Source organism: Periophthalmus magnuspinnatus, chromosome 19, assembly GCF_009829125.3.
Source record: "Periophthalmus magnuspinnatus isolate fPerMag1 chromosome 19, fPerMag1.2.pri, whole genome shotgun sequence".
Lineage (NCBI taxonomy): Eukaryota > Metazoa > Chordata > Actinopteri > Gobiiformes > Gobiidae > Periophthalmus > Periophthalmus magnuspinnatus.
The window spans coordinates 22,807,988-22,829,150 of NC_047144.1; the positions used below are offsets into that span (position 1 = coordinate 22,807,988).

General features: G+C 45.6%; 3 protein-coding genes across 7 annotated transcripts in view; 1 reads left to right on the forward strand and 2 right to left on the reverse strand.

Annotated features, from left to right (window-relative positions):
- The window catches only part of a1cf (apobec1 complementation factor), a 32,335-nt gene extending 26,522 nt beyond the window's left edge, over positions 1–5,813 (reverse strand). For all 3 annotated transcript variants that reach the window (XM_033984494.2, XM_033984493.2, XM_055229765.1), the window contains exon 1: positions 5,766–5,813. The gene's annotated coding sequence lies outside the window, so the exon portion shown is untranslated. The remainder of the gene's footprint in view (positions 1–5,765) is intronic.
- The window catches only part of ptenb (phosphatase and tensin homolog B), a 128,653-nt gene that overhangs the window by 98,178 nt on the left and 9,312 nt on the right, over positions 1–21,163 (forward strand). The gene's annotated exons all lie outside the window — the stretch shown is intronic.
- Positions 7,694–19,382, reverse strand: atad1b (ATPase family AAA domain containing 1b). Of its 3 annotated transcripts, none has more exons than XM_033984501.2 (9): positions 19,329–19,382; positions 17,134–17,411; positions 16,452–16,572; positions 12,197–12,397; positions 12,004–12,110; positions 11,603–11,692; positions 10,469–10,519; positions 9,905–10,038; positions 7,694–9,031 (listed from the first exon to the last, which is right to left on the reverse strand). In XM_033984501.2, exons 2-9 carry the CDS (start codon positions 17,404–17,406, stop codon positions 8,920–8,922), a joined length of 1,089 nt encoding a protein of 362 aa, XP_033840392.1. In that variant the 5' UTR covers positions 17,407–17,411; positions 19,329–19,382; the 3' UTR covers positions 7,694–8,919. The 3 variants fall into 3 exon arrangements, with proteins under 3 accessions (XP_033840392.1, XP_055085745.1, XP_055085744.1); XM_055229770.1 differs by having other exon boundaries at positions 7,696–9,031; positions 19,214–19,375; XM_055229769.1 differs by lacking the exon at positions 19,329–19,382 and adding an exon at positions 19,247–19,317 and having other exon boundaries at positions 7,696–9,031.

Consider the following 21,163-nt stretch of genomic DNA (forward strand, 5'->3'; position numbering starts at 1 on the left):
TGCCAATCGGACAAAGTTGTGTATTTTACCAATACTGTAGGGGGCGCTATAGTGTTCATTTACATAACAATTAATAGTGCATTCTATTAATACCCTGATATCACATGTGTGATGAGAATTTCAGCTGTCTAGAACCATGTATGTGCGTGTAAGAAATTTTTTAATGATTTTTTTTGTAGTATTTGCACCCCTGGTGGCCAACCGTGGAAAATGACTAATGGCCATAATGTAATTTTTTGTTTCTTGTGATGCCACTGATTTATTCCCCGAATTTCGTAAGAATCCGATAATGTTGGCGTTTCACCCCTATGGTAGGGGGCGCTATAGTGTTCATTTTGATTAAAATTAATATTGCATTCCATTCATGCCCCAATCACACATATGTGATGTGAATGTGAGCTGTGTAGGGCAATGCCTGTGGTCGTGAGAGGACATCGAAAAAACAGGAAACGAAGGCGTATTTCGGTGGCGGCGTACGGGCGAACCGTGTGGAATTTGGAGAAAACGTGGATAACTTTTGAAAACCCATGTGTCTGGATGCGGCATGTGAAATCTGAGCTCATTTGGACCAAAAACCTGAGACTAGTAGCGTTTTGAAAACACGCTGCGAATGAAGTGGCGAATTTTTGATCCAAAATGGCCGACTTCCTGTCTGTCATAGAGCAGTGCTTCAATTCATTTTTATGCTTGTCCCCCCATCCTGTGTCACTGTTCTGATTTTTGTGTGTGTTTTCCAAAATAAACCAGGCTCCTCTCCCATAGGCGTGAATTTTTAGGTGGCGCCGTCGAGTCAGGGGGCATGGGACATTTTCCCGACACCAATTTTATGAAATTTTTCGCAGAGCCGGTCGATTCTATACCCCCATGTGAGACTTTTCGTGAATGTTCAAGGGGTGAAAAATGCGATTGTTTTGGCAGAAAAACGAAGAACAATGTTAATATGCAGTGTGGCCCTGGGCTGTGTGGCCCTGACTCTATATGAGAGGGGTCTGTGGCTTTGCACCGGCAACCACGTACATAATACAGGTATGGTGTAATTGACTTTTTTGACCCTTTTAATGCCCCCAATTATCTCCCCAAGTTTCATGCCAATCGGACAAAGTTGTGTATTTTACCAATACTGTAGGGGGCGCTATAGTGTTCATTTACATAACAATTAATAGTGCATTCTATTAATACCCTGATATCACATGTGTGATGAGAATTTCAGCTGTCTAGAACCATGTATGTGCGTGTAAGAAATTTTTTAATGATTTTTTTTTAGTATTTGCGCCCCTGGTGGCCAACCGTGGAAAATGAGTCATGGCCATAATGTAATTTTTTGTTTCTTGTGATGCCACTGATTTATTCCCCGAATTTCGTAGGAATCCGATAATGTTGGCGTTTCACCCCTATGGTAGGGGGCGCTATAGTGTTCATTTTTATTACAATTAATAATCCATTTTATTAATACCCTCACATCACACGTGTGATGTGAATTTGAGCTGTGTTGACCAATGCATGTGCGTGTCAGGAATTTTTAAATGATTTTTTTTGGAGTCTTTGCGCCCCTGGTGGCCAAGTGTGAAAAATGACCTATGCCCGTAATATTATTTTTTGGTCCACGTCATGCCCCCAATTTATTTCCCGAATTTCGTAGGAATCCGATAATGTTTGCATTTCACCCCTTTGGTAGGGGGCGCTATAGTGTTCATTTTGATTAAAATTAATATTGCATTCCACTCATGCCCCAATCACACATATGTGATGTGAATGTGAGCTCTGTAGGGCAATGCCTGTGGTCGTGAGAGGACATCGAAAAAACAGGAAACGAAGGCATATTTCGGTGGCGGCGTACGGGCGAACCGTGTAGAATTTGGAGAAAACGTGGATAACTTTTGAAAACCCATGTGTGTGGATGTGACATGTGAAATCTGAGCTCATTTGGACCAAAAACCTGAGACTAGTAGCGTTTTGAAAACACGCTGCGAAAAATTTGGCGAATTTTCGATTCAATATAGCCGACTTCCTGTCCGTCCTAGGGCCGCACTATGATTGGCTTTTTTGCTTGTCTCCATGAGCTCTATCACTGGTGTGAATTTCGTCAAGCTAGGGCGAAAAATGCGTGTCGGCTCCCAATTCATTTTAAAATTTTGAATTTTCTAGGTGGCGCTGTCGAGCCAGTGTGTGTGGGTCATTTTCGTGATGCATATTTTCTTGAATTTTTTGCCAAGCCGGTCGATTTGATACCCCCATGTGAGACTTTTCGTTGACGTTCAGGGGGTGAAAATTGCGATCCCAGGGGGGGAAAAAAAATAATAATAATAAGAAGAAGAAACCCAGGAAGAACAATGCCCCTCGCCATCACTTCGTGAGTGGCGAGGGCCAATAATAATAAGAAGAAGAAGAAACCCAGGAAGAACAATGCCCCTCGCCATCACTTCGTGAGTGGCGAGGGCCAATAATAAGAAGAAGAAACCCAGGAAGAACAATGCCCCTCGCCATCACTTCGTGAGTGGCGAGGGCCAAATATGATCAAATCAAAATGGAACAAAGAGAATCACAAGTTTAAAGAAGAAAATGTTTAACCTTTGAAGATGAACAGGACCGAACCAGGACTAAACCAGGTCTAAACCAAGACTAAATCAAGACTAAACCAGGACTAAACCAGGACTAAATCAAGACTAAACCAAGACTAAACCAGGACTAAACCAGGACTAAACCAGGACTAAACCAGCACTAAACCAGGACTAAACCAGGTCTAAACCAGGACTGAACCAGGACTAAACCAGGACTAAAATAGGGCTAAGCCAGGACTAAACCAGGACTAAACCAGGACTAAACCAGGTCTAAACCAGGACTAAACCAGGACTAAACCAGGACTAAACCAGGACTAAACCAGGATTAAACCAGGACTAAACCAGGACTAAACCAGGACTAAACCAGGACTAAACCAGCACTAAACCAGGACTAAACCAGGTCTAAACCAGGACTGAACCAGGACTAAACCAGGACTAAAATAGGGCTAAGCCAGGACTAAACCAGGACTAAACCAGGACTAAACCAGGTCTAAACCAGGACTAAACCAGGACTAAACCAGGACTAAACCAGGACTAAACCAGGATTAAACCAGGACTAAACCAGGACTAAACCAGGACTAAACCAGCCTTCAAAGAACCAGATTGAAACAGAGTCTAAAACTCCACATGAAACCGAAGCATCTCATAAATGAAACATTTGTGCTGGACTCATGGACTGTACTCATGCTGTCATGAGATTAAAATTCCAAACTCAATCTTGATACTTAGGAAAAGACTAAAAAGTATTTAGTTTCAGTACTAGTTCTAGTATCGATTAGTATCTGGTTTTCAGTACTTTTGACAGCCCTTCACTGTCTATAAACTGCAGACTGTAAACTGTAGTGTCTGGACTCTGAGCTGTGAGAGAAAACCTTCTGGACTCAGCCTCGGGTCAAGGTCCTGTGGTCAATCATTCACCTGTCCATTCTCCTGTCCGGTCACAAACAGGGGCACTGAGGCATTATGGGAAACGCAGTCCACACACGCTGCATATACTATCTGTAATCTGATTTCTGTTTGTGTTAACAAGGGAAAAATAAAATGAAATAAATGAAGCAAATACATAATTACAGTTATTTCAAATTGAACACTGACTCACATATTCCACAACTTATCTTCAAAAAAACAAACCAAAATACATAAATAAATAAAAAAAAACATTAATTAACTTCAGTGGCCCATGTGACCGGGTGTATCAGATTAGTTTGTGCAGTAAACAGGGACCAATGACCATAATAATGATTGTCTAATCTGATTACTCCAAAGTCTGATTTCCTCAAAAGGATTTACACCTGAGGAACACAACCATAGACTGTACATAACCGAGGCATTATGGGAAATGTAGTCCTGCAGATGCATGTGTTCACCTGTCCATCCATCTGTCCATCTTTCCATTCACCCGTCCATCCACCTGTTCATCTGTCCATCCACCTGTCCATTCATCTCTCCATTCACATCCATCCACCTGCCCATCTTTCCATTCCCCTGTCCATCCACCTGTCCATCTTTCCATTCACACGTCCATCCACCTGTCTATTCATCTGTCCACCTGTCCATCCACCTGTGCATCCACCTGTCCATCCACCTGTGCATCCACCTGTCCATCCACCTGTGCATCCACCTGTCCATTCACCTGTCCATTCACCTGTCCATCCACCCGTCCATTCACCTTTCCATCCACCTGTCCATTCACCTTTCCATTCTCATGTCCATCCACCTGTCCATTCACCTTTCCATTCTCATGTCCATCCACCTGTCCATTCACCTTTCCATTCTCATGTCCATTCACCTTTCCATTCTCATGTCCAATCGTCTCTCCATTCACATCCATGAAACTGTCCATCCACCTGTCCATCCACAAACAGGAGCCCAGAGGCATTATGGGAGATATAGTCCTTCAGATTAGGGATGCACCGATCCAGCTTTTTCAGTTCCAATATCGATACTTCAACTCCGAGTATCTGCTGGTACCCGATATTAACCGATACCAGTGTAGGGGCTAAAAATGACACTTATTTCCTCAAAAAAACAGTTAAATTATTACACAAGAGATACAATAGTGTTATGTAACTGTTAATCACGACAGAACAGCTTCATATGAATAAAAGATCAAATATTATGGGATGTTCTAGGCCAAAATCAGAATGTAAATAGTGTTAGACCCAACCGATATATCGACTGAACTAATATCATGGAACCGATACCCAATCCAGATAATTTTTCCAGTATTGGCATCAATATTCAACACCAGTATTGGTATCGGTGCATCCCTACAGCAGATCCAAGTTTTCACCTGTCCATTCATCTGTCCATCACCTGTCCATCCACACCCAGGAGCCCAGAGGCATGATGGGAAACGTAGTCCTATCTCCATGTGAAACAGTGGAGATTTTGGTCACAACAGTAAATGTGATTTATAAAGTTAAAAAGTCTCAGTTTGTCCAAAATAATCCCTAAGTGTCACGGTGGTGTCGCTGACCATGGACTGGGTCAAAGGTTGTGTGAGGACTGTGTGGGGTCAAAGGTCTTGCAAGGACAGCGTGGGGTCAAAGGTCATGTGAGGACCAGGTCAAGCAGTAAATGATTAAAATACATCGATCAGATTCTCTCATAAACAACTGAAGAAGGTAAGACAAAAATAGGACTAAACCAGGTCAAACCCAGGATTAAAACCAGGACAAAACCAGGAATAAACCAGAATAATACTAGGACTAAACCAGGTCAAAACCAGGACTAAACCAGGACTAGACCAGGAATAAACCAGGACTTAACCAGGATAATACTAGAACTAAAGCAGGACCAGAACAGGATGAAACCAAGACTAAACTAGATCTGAACCAGGACTAAAACAGGACTAAACAGGACATATCCAGGACTAAACCAGGACTAAACCAGGACTAAACCAGGACTAAATGAGAACTGTGCCAGGACTAAACCAGAACTGTGCCAGGACTAAACCAGGACTGAACCAGAACTAAACCAGGACTAAACCAGAATTAAACTAGGTCTGAATAAGTTCTAAACCAGGACTAAGCCAGGAATGAATCAGGTCTGAACCAGGACTAAAACCATACTAAACTAAGACTAAAACAGGACTATAGCAGGACTAAGCCAGTTCTGAACCAGGTCTAAACTTGGACTAAACCAGGACTGAACCAGGACTAAACCAAGACTAAACCCTGTCTAAGTCTAGTTTTTGGGACTCACCAGAGCGATTTGATGCGTGGATCAGTCTGGTCTCATTCTGAACTAAAGTCCGGACTCTGTTGGTTTTACGACGAGTGTCAGTTAATCATTACTCTACCTATCTCGCAGATACTGCAAAAGTACACACCAGTACACAGTACATATACAAATACTGCACAGGTACACAGGAGTACACAGTAGTACACAGAACAGGGACAGAGGTGTTCGCCTCACAACAACGAGGTCACAGGTTTGATTCCCACATCATAGACCTCTGTGGAGTTTGCATGTTCTGCTCCTGGAGGATGGGTCAAATGCAGGACACAACTTTAGTACTACTGAGATTTAAAGGTCCTATATGACACAAAACCCTTTATTATTATTTTGTCTACATCTCCAAAAATGCTCTGTTCCACCTTGTGATGTCATGAAGCGGTACTTTTCAAGTTAACAGCTACGTTTTATCTTTAGTTTTGTAGAAATTGGCAATTCCAGCACAGAAATCATCCAAATGATTCTAGTGAAGGCGTATGGAGTTTAAAAACACAGTGGAGCACTTCCTTTATTACCACATGGTGACATCACAAAGTGGAGCGGAGTCTTTTCTGTTTGAGAAAAGAACACAGGTTCAATATGCAGGGTTTGTGTGTTAAACTTGTGTCATGGGGCTCAAGTGGAATGGAGTTTTTTGTTTGTTTTATTGTGTTGCTCTCACATGTTTTTAGTGAGACTTTTGTCGCCGCAGTTTTTAAATTCGCATTAAGCTTGTTGCCATGACAATCTCCTCCTACTTGACGCCTCTGCTCCGATCCCAGGTGTGGAGCAGTCGAGGCACCTGTGCACGAGCGGGGAGTAAACGTATACAAGCGAGCTGGTTTGAGATGGAGACGGGTGCACAACACAAACGCGAGGTATGACGCGTTGTAAACGAGTTCAATTCTGTCAACCGGATAAAAAGTTTTTTGAGTGAAGACGTTTTGCCTCTCATCCAAGCCGCTTGTTCGCTGTCTTCAAAGGAGTGTTCAGAGGCTTTGAGATGGAGATGAACAGTAGATTGGAGTCCTGAGCTGCTCTCACGCCGGTGGTGGTACATCCTCTGCTGAAGTGGCTGTTTTGTTTCTCCGATATAACACTCACTGCACTCTTCACTACACTGAATTACTTTGTTTGTGGCTCGAGGTTTTGCATACGTTTTTACATAAGGCAGTGTCCATCAGAACTGGAGAAGAGTCTTGGATGAGCAGAGAAACGTCTTCACCGAAAAAACCTTTTGTCCAGTTGACAGAATTGAATTTTTCTTTTAAAACTCCAGGTATGTTTGTGATGAGGAAACAGCATAACGCAGATCAGAGAATTGTGTAACATGGGCCCTTTTAAGTATTTTAAGTACTTGATCTTTTGGCCAAGATAAAGTCAAATCTCAAAAAAAAAGGCTAGGGCTCAACTTACATTCCACCATCTGTCAGTTTCTCTGGGCGAAATCCAGGAAAGATTACGGAGGATCTGGGAATAATCTGAGGAATTGTAATTGTGTGTAATGGGATTTGGAAAACGTCCTATCCTTTTCCTGACTCATGACACCGATCCAGAAGTGCTCCAGTGACTAATGACTTGTCAAAAATGCTCAAACTTCAATTTTACCAAGAAACACTCTATACACAATACTGATTCCGATACCACGATAATAAAAAATACTTTTAGACAATATGTTATTTTCAACATTAAATGGTAGTACTTTCTTTTATATTCCCATGTGGCCTTATATCTGTGTAATATCTGTGACTTCTTAGCATAAATACCTGCTCAAATGAGTATCTAGATTCAATTTTAGTATTGATTAGTGTCTGATTTTTGATACTATTGCTAAACGTACTGCTGATTCACGAATTAAACTTTAAGACTACAGCTAAAGATGCATTTAAAGACAGTCAGACGCATGTTTTTTCTCTTTAAAAAGAGTTTATTTACAGCAGAAGGACACAGTATTTACACCTCACTCTGAACAAACGCAATCCAACAAAATGCTAAATAAAAAAATAAGATGACTGTATTTCATGTCAGTGCTGTGAGCCACGTCAGAGGAAGACACTTTACTTTTCAGGGAGCAGAGAAACAACCCGGACGATTGTTTTGAGTCCCAGCACCGAGCAATGCCGTCGTGGGAGCAAGACACTTCCTCCCGTGAGACAGAGGCAGAAAGGAGCAGAGTGGCAGCCACATCTGTGCCAGTCTGTCCAGGGCGAGTGGGAGTAATAAGAGGATTTACAACAGAGAATGCAAAGGAAGGGTCACTTTTTACTTTGAGCTCCATGTCCAGTCAGCTCATTCTCTCTCAGTAGGATGCAGATTCCAGATATCGATTCAGACGATCTCTTGGTTGGACGAACTTTTATTATTAGTTGGTCAAGAAATTGCAGAATGTTTCAACTTTAACGCAAAGTTGTTCAGTAGTTACATGAGATAAATAGCAGCTGCATCACATATTTGGACCAGTTTTGTCTTATTTCGTTGTTGTTTTAAGGCAGGGGTGTCCAAACTTTTTTCATGAAGGGCCGCATATAAAATCACAGACAAAGCCGAGGGCCGACTGAGGGCCATAGACTGGTCGCCAATACAGTGAATACTTCAAATGTGTGTTATTATTACAAGTTATATTGAACCACTAGACCTTTATTCATGTTTACATCCTCAATGGGACACATTAAATATTTGATAAGGGCTTGTTAAAGCAGATTTTCAGAAATATGCAGTAAAAAGTACTGTTTAAAGAAATACAGGCTAATTCACCTGGAAGCTTGAGGGTCAAGAAAAATTGGTCTGAGGGCCGCGTTTGGCCCCCGGGCCGCAGTTTGGACATGCCTGTTTTAAGGAAATAAATGCTGTTTTCTGTCTCTGCGCTGGTATCGGTTGATATCGGGCACCGGCAGATGCTCAAAGCTACAGTATCGATCAGTATCGGAGCTGTAAAAGCTGTATCGGTGCATCCCTGTCTCTCTGCTCTCAGGACAAATCTTTTATATTTGGATCATAAATTATTCCTACATTCCCCACAAACAGTCCGCACTCCTTCAGCTCTTTCCCCAAACGTTAAGCACAAAGTCTTTTCAAAATAAAATCCTCTTAAAACGACACAGCGGGGTGAGAAGGGTCAGGAGAGGTCAGGAGGGGTCAGAGGTCAGTCCAGCGCCGCGTGAAGCAGAACCTGACCTCCGGCTGATTTGGACTTCTTCATTTTGGAGATGGCCCTCTGCAGGTCGTTCTGTGTAATGGCACGGATGCTCTCCTCACTGAAAAACAGAAACGGAAAAGTGTGTCAGATGCCCTCCCGGTGTCTTATTCTCTGTAAAAGCTGCTAATCCTGGAGTTTACGCTTATAAAAAATATTTTCTAAAATGCTGAGATTCTTGGATTAGTTTAAACTTCAGATTTCAGTCTTCGCTCAGATGTTTTTCTGGTGTTTTCTGCTCGTCTCCATGGAGATGTTATAGCTTTGCCTGGAATGTTCCACAGTATAAACGTGACCACCTTTCATTTATTCCAATTATAGGCGCTTTCATTGTCAAAAATCACTTGACCTGCAGTTTGACCTTCCAATTTAGGACTTTTTCTGTATCTCATCTGTCAGTCTCTGACCAGCCCATTCACCTGTCCGTGTCCTCTTGCGTGCGTCTCTCTCTGTCCCTGTCTCCATCACCCACTCACCTGTCCTGTTCCCTCTTTCTCTACATCCACACAGAGAACATGGACAGGGGCAGAGTCTCACCTGTACCAATCCCCTCTCTCCTCTCTGTACCCATCCCTCTATGCCTCTGTCCCCTCTCTCTGTACCCATCCTTGTCGCTGTCCCCTCTCTCTGTGCCTGTCCTTGTCTCTGTCTCTTCTCTCTGTACTGGCCTTGTTGCTGTCCTCTCTGTACCTGTCTTTGTCTCTGTCCCCTTCTCTCTGTACCAGTCCTTGTTGCTATCAACCCCTCTCTGTACCTGTCCTTGTCTCTGCCCCCTCTCTCTAACCTGTCCTTGTCTCTGTCCCCTCTCTATGAACCTGTCCTTGTCTCTGTCCCTTCTCTCTATACCTGTCCTTGTCGCTGTCCTTTCTCTCTGTACCTGTCTCTCGTCTCTCTCAACTCTGTGTCTCCGTTGTCTGTCCCCTCCCTCTCTTACCTGTCTGTGTCCTCCATGTGGACATAGTCTCGTACACACAGCAGCGCGGCATCTCGACACGTCTCTCTGAGGTCACTTCCTGAAAATCCCTCCGTTTCCTTGGAAACCGCTGCCAGATCCACGTTGGAGTCCACCTACAGGACACAAGAGGAACTGCACGTAAGATTATTTAAACTAGAATCCTGTTTACAACCACTGTAACTTGAATAAAACGATAAGTACAGACGTTAGACCTATGGGAGATTCACGGTTTTGAAAGGAATCTCCAAACTTCTGGTTTATCCGATTGTTTGGGATTAGCTCCACAAACTTAAAATTAAAAAGACTTTAAGTCACGTCTTTGGGGTTGGATAATGGCACCACTTTCTGAAGCTATTGTGAAAAAAAATCATTGGACTTTTGTTTATTTATACAGAGAAGACGCTGGACTTTGCGCTCATGTCACGGGAACACAACTATTACTGGACCTATCCACATGAAACAAAACTGACAAAGTCCAACATGTTTACTGTCAGTATATATAAACTAATAAATCTAATAATTATTTTTAATACTCAAACTCACCCTCTCGTTGTCCAGGATCAACTTCAGAATCTGCTCCCTCTGCTTCTGACTCTGCAACCAATCACAGAGCAGCATTTAGAAGCAACCAATCAGAGCGCACTGTTTGGACAGATAACAGCAGAGATGAGACGATATTTGCCCTGGTTCGCGTATGAGTAATTGGCTTTAAATCTCAGCACATGTCAATATTTTGGTTTCTCTGGATTTAAAACACTCAGTAATGATATCGACCATGAAAACCCACATCGGTCGCTCTCTAGTACAGAGCCCAGTTTTTTATGTAGAGCCTTGTTTACTCAAGAATATGTAGTACCACTTGTAACAGTAGTCGTAGCAGTACTAGTATTAGAACTGTACTATAACTATAGTACTATAGTATACGTGCTCAAGGCTGGTTAATGGTAGCTATAGTAGTAGTAGTTTTGGTAGCAGTAGCCGTAGTACTACAGTATAAGTAGCAAAAGATGAAATTTTAATCTGTCAACTGATCGTTATAGGAGTGAAGATGTTTCGCTGCTCGTCCAAGCCACTTCTTCAGTTCTGGTCAGATCACTCGTGGACACTGCCTTATATCGGTCTGAAGGAGGAGCTAACGACACTGAAACTGTAAACGGCTATTGTCTCCAGTTTCAGCCTGAATGACTCTATTCAACCTGTAATGTCCGCCCATTGTTCTCTTTGTTCCTGTTTGTTTTGGGTCTGGGGATAGAGTTGTAGATCAGTGAGAGATGAAACTGAGGCCCCATTCCTGTTTAACCCTTTAAGGACTGAGCACAGTGTAGACCAGTACAGCTCGCCTAGACTTTTCTTTTTTTAGCCATAAAAATCATGTTAAAGGAAGTATCTGTATGTACGGCATTTTTTCACACTACTACCTCTATTTTACACATCCATCTGTTGAATAACTGACTGGGAAGATCCCGGCGGCACCTGCGCTCTGATTCGTCATCTTCGAGGGACAACGGAGGTAGATTACCGTAATGACAGTAACATATCTAAAGAGGCCCCATGTCTTTCCTAACAAAGACCTGAACCTCATCATCTTCAAAGGAGCGGTTAGTGGCTTTGAGATGGAAATTTACGGCGGACTGCGGTCCAGAGCAGCTCTTACGCCCGTACAGTACAAGTACTCACAGGCTGGTTGATGTGGAACCTGGTGGGCATGCGGCGGAGAATGGCGGAGTCCAGATCCTGAGGACGATTCGTGGCTCCCATCACAATCACCTGTACACGCCACATGAGGAGAAGAGACACCATATAAAACGACACGACAGAGGAAAACCATATATTTAGTCACAGTTTAGTACTTGTAGTAATACTTTTTAATAGTCGTAGTGGTAGAAGCATGAATACAAACAGTAGTAAAGGTAAGATAATGTGTACTTTAGTAATCCTTTGTGAAAGATAACAGCAGTATACCTTGGTGGTAGTAGTATGAGTATCTGACAGTGGAAGCCTGTGTTGATTACTATGATTGTAATACCTGACAGTGGTAGTAGTAGTAGTAGCAATAATAATAGTAGTAGTAGAAGTACCTGACAATGGTAGTCTGTGTCGAGTCCGTCCCACAGACTCATAAACTGGGCCTTCATCATGGCTGTGGCCTCATGGTCTGAGCTCGAACGATTCCTAAGAAACGAATCTGAAACAAAAAAAAGACGACATCAGATCTCCTCCCGTCTGTCTCTGTTCCTGACCTGATACAACTTAAATATTTTGAGTTTTAACCGATTTCGTCGATGAAGATGATACTTGGCTGGAGCTTCAGGGCGAGGGAGAAGACAGCGGCAGCGAGCTTCTGTGATTCGCCGTACCACTTGTCCGTCAAAGTGCTCGGCTGCAGGTTGATGAAGCGAAAACCCGCCTCCTTCGCCGTGGCTTTGGCAATGAGCGTTTTCCCACAGCCCGGAGGTCCGTACAACAGCACGCCTGCGACACAGAAACCACAAATACGTTACACTATTCTATCATCTAATCTGTTTAATCCATCTTGGCTGGAAGTGAGCAAACAAGTGAAAAAGTGACTAAAATTTTGTCTTAACATTCTATTAAGTTGGGGCGGGTGCAAAGAGATCCGGGCGGCAGTCGAAGGCGGGGACCTCGACGACCGGATCTCCGGACATGGAGACTAGCTCTGGGGACATGGAATGTCACCTCGCTGGGGGGGGAAGGAGCCTGAGCTTGTGCGGGAGGTTGAGCGTTACCAGCTAGATATAGTCGGCCTCACCTCCACGCACAGCTCGGGCTCTGGAACCCAACCTCTTGAGAGGGGTTGGACTCTCCATTTCTCTGGCGTTGCCCGCGGGGAGCGGCGGCGAGCTGGTGTGGGCTTGCTCATTGCCCCACAGCTCAGCCGCTGCGTGTTGGGGTTCACTCCGGTGAACGAGAGGGCCGCGTCCCTGCGCCTTCGGGTCGGGGACAGGTCTCTCACTGTTGTGTCGGCCTACGGGCCAAACAGCAGTGCAGAGTACCCGGCCTTCTTGGAGTCCCTGGGAGGGGTACTAGACAGTGCACCAACCGGGGACTCCGTTGTTCTCCTGGGGGACTTCAACGCCCATGTGGGTAACGACAGTGACACTTGGAGGGGCGTGATTGGGAGGAACGGCCTCCCCGATCTGAACCCGAGCGGTGTTTTGTTATTGGACTTCTGTGCTAGTCACAGCTTGTCCATAACAAACACCATGTTCGAGCACAAGGGTGTCCATCGGTGCACGTGGCACCAGGACACTCTAGGTCGGAGGTCGATGATCGACTTTGTTGTCGTGTCATCTGACCTCCGACCGCGTGTCTTGGACACTCGGGTGAAGAGAGGGGCTGAGCTGTCAACTGATCACCACCTGGTGGTGAGTTGGATCCGCTGGCGGAGGAGGAAGCCGGACAGACCTGGCAGACCCAAGCGCATTGTGAGGGGCTGCTGGGAACGTCTGGCGGAGCCCTCTGTCAGGGGGGTCTTCAACTCCCACCTCCGGGAGAGCTTCTCCCTGATTCCGGGGGAGGTTGGAGACATGGACTCCGAGTGGGCCATGTTCTCCACCTCTATTGTCGATGCGGCTGCTCGTAGCTGTGGTCGTAAGGTCTGTGGTGCTTGTCGCGGCGGCAATCCCCGAACCCGGTGGTGGACACCGGAAGTAAGGGATGCCGTCAAGCTGAAGAAGGAGTCCTATCGAGCCTTGTTGGCTCGTGGGACTCCTGAGGCAGCTGATGAGTACCGGCGGGCCAAGCGTGCCGCGGCTCGGGCAGTCACAGAGGCAAAAACTCGGGGTTGGGAGGAGTTCGGAGAGGCCATGGAGAAGGACTATCGGACGGCCTCAAAGAGATTCTGGCAAACCGTCCGACGCCTCAGGAGGGGGAAGCAGTGCTTCACCAACACTGTTTACAGTGTGGGTGGAGAGCTGCTGACCTCGACTGGGGATGTTGTCGGGCGGTGGAAGGAATACTTTGAGGATCTCCTCAATCCCACTGTCACGTCTTCCGAGGAGGAAGCAGAAACTGGGGACCTAGAGGCGGACTCGTCCATCACCCTGGCTGAAGTCACTGAGGTGGTTGGCAAGCTCCTCGGTGGCAAGGCTCCGGGGGTGGACGAGATCCGTCCTGAGTACCTCAAGTCTCTGGATGTTGTGGGGCTGTCTTGGCTGACACGTCTCTGCAACATCGCGTGGCGGTCGGGGACAGTACCTGTGGAATGGCAGACCGGGGTGGTGGTCCCTCTGTATAAGAAGGGGGACCGGAGGGTGTGTTCCAATTACAGGGGAATCACACTCCTCAGCCTTCCCGGTAAGGTCTATTCCAGGGTACTGGAGAGGAGAATCCGACCGATAGTCGAACCTCGGATTCAGGAGGAGCAGTGTGGTTTTCGTCCTGGTCGTGGAACACTGGACCAGCTCTATACTCTTCATCGGGTCCTCGAGGGCTCATGGGAGTATGCCCAACCAGTCCACATGTGTTTTGTGGATCTGGAGAAGGCATTCGACCGTGTCCCTCGTGGTGCCCTTTGGGGGGTGCTCTGGGAGTATGGGGTCCGGGGCTCTTTGCTAAGGGCTGTCCGGTCCCTGTATGACCGGAGCAGGAGCTGTGTTCGCATTGCCGGCAGTAAGTCAGACCTGTTCCCGGTGCATGTTGGACTCCGCCAGGGCTGCCCTTTGTCACCGGTTCTGTTCATTATATTTATGGACAGAATTTCTAGGCGCAGCCAGGGGCCGGAGGGGACCTGGTTTGGGAACCACAGGATTTCATCTCTGCTGTTTGCAGATGATGTTGTCCTGATGGCTTCTTCGAGCCAGGACCTGCAGCAGGCACTGGGGCGGTTTGCAGCCGAGTGTGAAGTGGCTGGGATGAGAATCAGCTCCTCCAAATCCGAGGCCATGGTTCTCGACCGGAAAAAGGTGGTTTCCTCTCTCCGGGTGGGTGGTGAGTCTCTGCCCCAAGTGGAGGAGTTCAAGTATCTCGGGGTCTTGTTCACGAGTGAGGGAAGGATGGAGCGGGAGATTGACAGGCGGATCGGTGCAGCGTCTGCAGTGATGCGGTCGCTGTATCGGTCCGTTGTGGTAAAGAAGGAGCTGAGCCGGAAGGCGAAGCTCTCGATTTACCGGTCAATCTACGTTCCTACCCTCACCTATGGTCATGAGCTCTGGGTAATGACCGAAAGGACAAGATCGCGGATACAAGCGGCTGAAATGGGTTTCCTCCGCAGAGTGGCCGGGCGCACCCTTAGGGATAGGGTGAGGAGCTTGGTCACACGGGAGGAGCTCGGAGTAAAGCCGCTGCTCCTACACGTTGAGAGGAACCAGTTGAGGTGGCTCGGGCATCTGCTCAGGATGCCTCCTGGACGCCTCCCTAGGGAGGTGTTCTGGGCATGTCCCACCGGGAGGAGGCCCCGGGGAAGACCCAGGACACGCTGGAGGGACTATGTCTCTCGGCTGGCCTGGGAACGCCTTGGGGTTCCACCGGAGGAGCTGGAGGACGTGTCCGGGGTGAGGGAAGTCTGGGAGTCCCTGCTTAGACTGCTGCCCCCGTGACCCGGCTCCGGATAAGCGGAAGAAAATGGATGGATGGATGGATGGATTCTATTAAGTTAAAGCAAACCTATTCTACAAAGTAAACTTAACAGTGCTTTTAATATTGATGTTATAGTAGTTTCCTCTCACCATTTACTCACCTGAAGTTGTATTTAAAGTGAATCGGGCATGTCTTTAATCGCTTATTTTCAAGATGACATATTACTAAGTCGTTTTAGTATTGTGATTAAAAATGTCCAAATTACAACATAATGATCTGCAGTGTCATAGATTATAGCAACAGAGCAGATACAAGCACAATATGTGTGCTTTTACATTACATTTTTATTTTATGTATTTTTGGAGAATTCCTTCATTCCCTCGATCACGTTGCAAAACTCCAACTCTGTCCAAACTACGGTCCAGGGGCAAAAAGTGGCCCTCAGACCAAATGTTGTTGGACGTAAGACTCACTCTCTATTAGAAGAGAACAGCACTGTGCGAAATTTATCTATAAGGGATTACTGCAAAAACTGACAGAGTACCTTAATCATTGATATCGGGACACTTAATACCAGATCACAAGACTGCATAAAGCTAAGGACGAGCTGCAACAAAACAGACGGGAGGGCTTTTAGTTGAAAAAGTGTATTCTATTTTTGTGAAGAATATCTAGATAAATTGGTGACATAATTGCAGTTTAATAATCTGTTAACAAACTTTTACACACACATCTGTACCTTTAAAAAAAAAAAAGTTTTATATGGACTTGTATACTTGTTTGTTTCTTTTATTTTTCTGTTTGTATTGTATTTTAAACAGGACGCCCATGAAAAAAAAAAGAGTCCAAGCGCTTGCATTAGGTTCCACTGTATAAAGAAGAATTGACCCATATTGCCATAAACAGAACCTTTTTACTGTTTAGAGACTACAGAAGTGATGAGGTACAGAGGAGGAGGTGGCACAGGAGCAGCAGAGGAGGACTTTACCTTTGGGTGGCTGCAGGAGTCTGGATCCGTGGAACAGGTGTCTCTTTTGAACAGGTAAAATCACTGTCTCCTTTAACTCTGTGATCACCTCATCCAGACCTGCGATGTCCCTCCACGTGATCTACAAACACAAATAAAACACGTTAAGTGCGATGTATAAGCACGTACAAAGCACGTGAGGCCGCTGTGCAATCCCCCTGCATATGACCTATAAAAACTCAGGCAGGAATGTGCTCACTGCACACAGTTAAATGTAAACATAAAATAAAAAAACAAAACAAATGACCAAATACTTCACCAAACTGTGACAGAACACTGAAAAATGGCAGGATAAATCTAACAGCCAACTCCTAACCTGCACAATCCGATCTGCTACACTAAGAGATTAAGAAACAAGTCTGAAGACTTCCTGCGCAGGACACTTCACTTGCTACAAAATGCTCTTGCAGTGCGTTTTGGACATTAGATCCAATTACACCCGCAAGCAGCAATGAAGGGCCTTTACCCTCCGCTAAACCTGTTCTTTTGGTCACTGTGAAATGCAATTTTATAGCAACTAAATAGCCAGATTAAAATAATTAATTTAGCATTGTGGATTAATTAAATAAGATTAAATCCTTTGACAACGCTAATTAAAATGCAGTACTAAAAGTAGTAGTAGTATTGTAGTACTTTCTCTCACCTGCATAGTGAGAGGGTCGACGAGGTGCGCGGCGATGCTCATCTCGTACTCGCTCAGCTTCACGTTCTTCACTCCGATCTGCTTCATCAGCTTCTCCGCCTGCTTTTGCGCCTCCACCTTCTGCTTACGGGTCGGGTCTAGTGCATCCACCATCCATTTTATGGTGAAGTACGTGACTGCCCCGAACACCGTGAGCCGAAACAGCAGTCCGATCACCTCTGAGCGGCCGAGAGGGCGCCCCACCTGCTCCACGGGAACCTCACGGAGAACCATCGCACCTGACGAGAGAGACAGATAGACTGTCAAAGGAGCAGGAGAAAAGGGTCAGAGGAGCAGGAGACAAGGGTCAGATGAAGCAGGAGACAAGGGTCAGATGAAGCAGGAGAAGATGGTCAGATGGAGCAGGAAAAAAGAGCTAGAGGAACAGAAGAAGAGGGTCAAAGAAGCAAGAGAAGAGAGTCAGAGTAGCAGGAGAAGAGGGTCAGATGGAGCAGAAGAAGACGGTGAGATGGAGCAGGAGAAGAGGGCCAGAGGAGCAGGAGGCCAGAGGAGCAGGAGGGTCAGATGGAGCAGGAGAAGAAGGTCAGATGGAGCAGGAGAACAGGGTCAGATGGAACAGGAGAACAGGGTCAGATGGAGCAGGAGAACAGGGTCAGAGGAACAGGAGAACAGGGTCAGATGGAACAGGAGAACAGGGTCAGATGGAGCAGGAGAACATGGTCAGAGGAACAGGAGAAGAGGGTCAGATGGAGCAGAAGAAGAGGGTCAGATGGAGCAGAAGAAGAGGGTCAGATGGAGCAGAAGAAGAGGGTCAGACGGAGCAGAAGAAGAGGGTCAGACGGAGCAGGAAAAAAGAGCTAGAGGAACAGAAGAAGAGGGTCAAAGAAGCAAGAGAAGAGAGTCAGAGTAGCAGGAGAAGAGGGTCAGATGGAGCAGAAGAAGACGGTGAGATGGAGCAGGAGAAGAAGGTCAGATGGAGCAGGAGAAGAGGGCCAGAGGAGCAGGAGGCCAGAGGAGCAGGAGGGTCAGATGGAGCAGGAGAAGAAGGTCAGATGGAGCAGGAGAACAGGGTCAGATGGAACAGGAGAACAGGGTCAGATGGAGCAGGAGAACAGGGTCAGAGGAACAGGAGAACAGGGTCAGATGGAACAGGAGAACAGGGTCAGATGGAGCAGGAGAACATGGTCAGAGGAACAGGAGAAGAGGGTCAGATGGAGCAGAAGAAGAGGGTCAGATGGAGCAGAAGAAGAGGGTCAGACGTAGCAGAAGAAGAGGGTCAGACGGAGCAGGAGAAGAGGGTCAGACTGAGCAAAAGAAGAGGGTCAAAGGAGCAGGAGAAGAGGGTCAGATGGAGCAGGAGCAGGAGGGTCAGATAGAGCAGGAGGGTCAGATAGAGCAGGAGGGTCAGATAGAGCAGGAGGGTCAGATGGAGCAGGAGAAGAGGGTCAGATGGAGCAAAAGAAGAGGGTCAGACGGAGCATATTTAGTAAACAGCACGTGATTTCATCTAAAAGTATTCCCCACATTTGACCCTCTCTGTACCTGACCCCATTTGTCTTTGCTCCCCCTGACCCACCAGACCCTGTTAAAACCTCTTGCTGATTTTATCTAGAAGATGCGTGACTTAACATGAGGTTTCGATTTGATTCACCAACTCTGAAACTGAACTCTATATAGAAATATATATAAGTTTTTAATGAAGCCGAATTTTATATAACAGTGTCTTTAATGCTGTAAATGTGCCATAAGCTGCATTTAACTTATTTGTAATGAAGGATAAGACTAAAAGTACCACTAATACAGTTTATAACGCACAGTCTGGCGTAACGTTGCGTCAAACCCACCGGGCCACAGCATTAGCTCCCTGTCAGCTCTTCTAAATCACTAAACATCATCAGATGACCGCTGAGGTTTAATAAAACATGTTTAAATTCACATTATTCTTCTGTTTCTCGCAGTTAAACCTGTAAAGTGTCCCCCTCTATCCGCCGCACATCTGGTGTTAGCATTAGCCACATTAGCTACGGTGACCTTCCCAGATTGAACATTTCCCGCTCTTTCCTATGAAATAAAACGTTACCGGAGACACGTTCACGTTGTTACGGGTTCGTACGGAACGACAGAAGCGGATAGCCCCGGAGAAGACTCGTTTTTTGGTGTAAAAAATAGATAAAAAGTGTGTAAAAGTGCCAGACCTCTGCTGTACGTCTCTGCTGCAGTCTGCTCCGGAACAACTGCGCCCCTACAGGACACTCAGGAATCGCACAGAATACAAAAAATAAATAAATAAATAAATAAAAAATAAATAATAATAATAATAATAATAATAATAATAATAATAATAAATAAAAAATAAAAAATAAAATAAAATAAATAAACACATAAAAACATAAATAAAAGAAAATATATACAATAAAATTAAATTCAATAAACACATATGTAAAGTATTCACATTCTTCATAACATCGGAGTGGAGGACGCCATCATCAACCTGCTGCACCGCTCACTGTCTCACCTGGAGAACCCCGGCAGCACTGTCAGGATTCTCTTCTTTGACTTCTCCAGTGCTTTCAACACCATCCAGCCACTGCTCCTGAGGTACAAGCTGGAGACCGCCAAGGTGGGCTGGGACCTGGCAGACTGGATCCTGGACTATCTCACAAACCGGCCCCAGTTTGTGAGAGCCAAGAACTGCGTGTCTGATCTCATGACCTGCAGTGTGGGGGCGCCCCAGGGCACTGTCCTTGCGCCCTTTCTTTTTACCCTTTACACTGCAGACTTCAGACACAACACGGACAGCTGCGTCCTGCAGAAGTTCTCTGATGACTCTGCCATCATTGGCCTCATCAAGGATGACGACGATGTGGAGTACAGAGGATTAACACAGGACTTTGTGGACTGGTGTCAGCAGAGCCACCTCATCATCAATGCAGAGAAGACCAAGGAGATGGTGGTGGACTTCCGCAGATGACACTCTACTGCCCCTCAGTGCACATACAGGGAAGGGACATTGAGAGAGTGGACTCATACAAGTACCTGGGTGTTCATCTGAACAACAAACTGGACTGGACTCACAACACAGACGCACTGTACAGGAAGGGCCAGAGCAGGCTCTATCTCCTGAGGAGACTCAGGTCTTTTGGAGTGAGAGGGCCACTCCTGAAAACCTTCTATGACTCTGTGGTGGCATCAGCCATCCTGTACGGTGTGGTCTGCTGGAGCAGCAGCATCACAGAGAGGGAGAGGAAGAAGCTGGACAAGGTCATCAAGAAGTCCAGCTCTGTCCTGGGCTGTCCTCTGGACTCTGGAGGTGGGGGACAGGAGGGTCCTGGCTAAGGTCATTTCTATGCTGGGCCATGAGTCTCACCCCCTGCAGGACGCTCTGTCTGCCCTGGAGAGCAGCTTCAGTGACAGACTGATTCACCCTCGCTGTGTGAAGGAGGTTTCAGGTCTTTCCTTCCTGCTGCTGTCAGACTGTACAATGAACACTGTTAACACTGAACATGTGTCATTCATCCACACCTATGTGCAATACTCAAGTCACTTTACGGAGATGTTACATTAGAGTCTATAGTTTATTTTTAAGTCTATTTTTTTAATTATTTTAAGCTATTTATCTATTATCTTGTTTTATTGCATGTACCATTTTCCTTCTGTTCTTTAACTGTGCGGTGCAATACTGGAATTTCCCCACTGTGGGACTAATAAAGGCATATCTTATCTTATCTTATTTTTACTTTCCTTTTAGTGTGGTATAATTAATGTTAAAATTAGGTGCACAATATTGTAATTATTTTATCTTAAGATCTTTTTTGGTTTGTAGGATGAGAAAAATGCTAAATGTCCAAAAACAGATTTAAACATGAAACCATGTATTCAGGCATTTACAATTAAAAAGTATCAGTTCTTCCTTTAAAATATCGTGTTTTTGCTCTGATTTCTTCACTGCAGGATCACATTACATCATCTCCCTCTGAGCGGTGATCACTTTGGCCGCTGGGTGTCGCTAAAACACTGCGCACTGCTCTTC

Coding starts and splice junctions, on each gene's coding strand:
- atad1b (XM_033984501.2), bottom strand. CDS start 17,406: ATGGTTCTCCGTGAGGTTCCCGTGGAGCAGGTGGGGCGCCCTCTCGGC. Junction 12,111..12,196: donor CATCTTCATCGACGAAATCG/GTTAAAACTCAA, acceptor TTTTTGTTTCAG/ATTCGTTTCTTAGGAATCGT. Junction 10,039..10,468: donor TGATCCTGGACAACGAGAGG/GTGAGTTTGAGT, acceptor TGTGTCCTGTAG/GTGGACTCCAACGTGGATCT.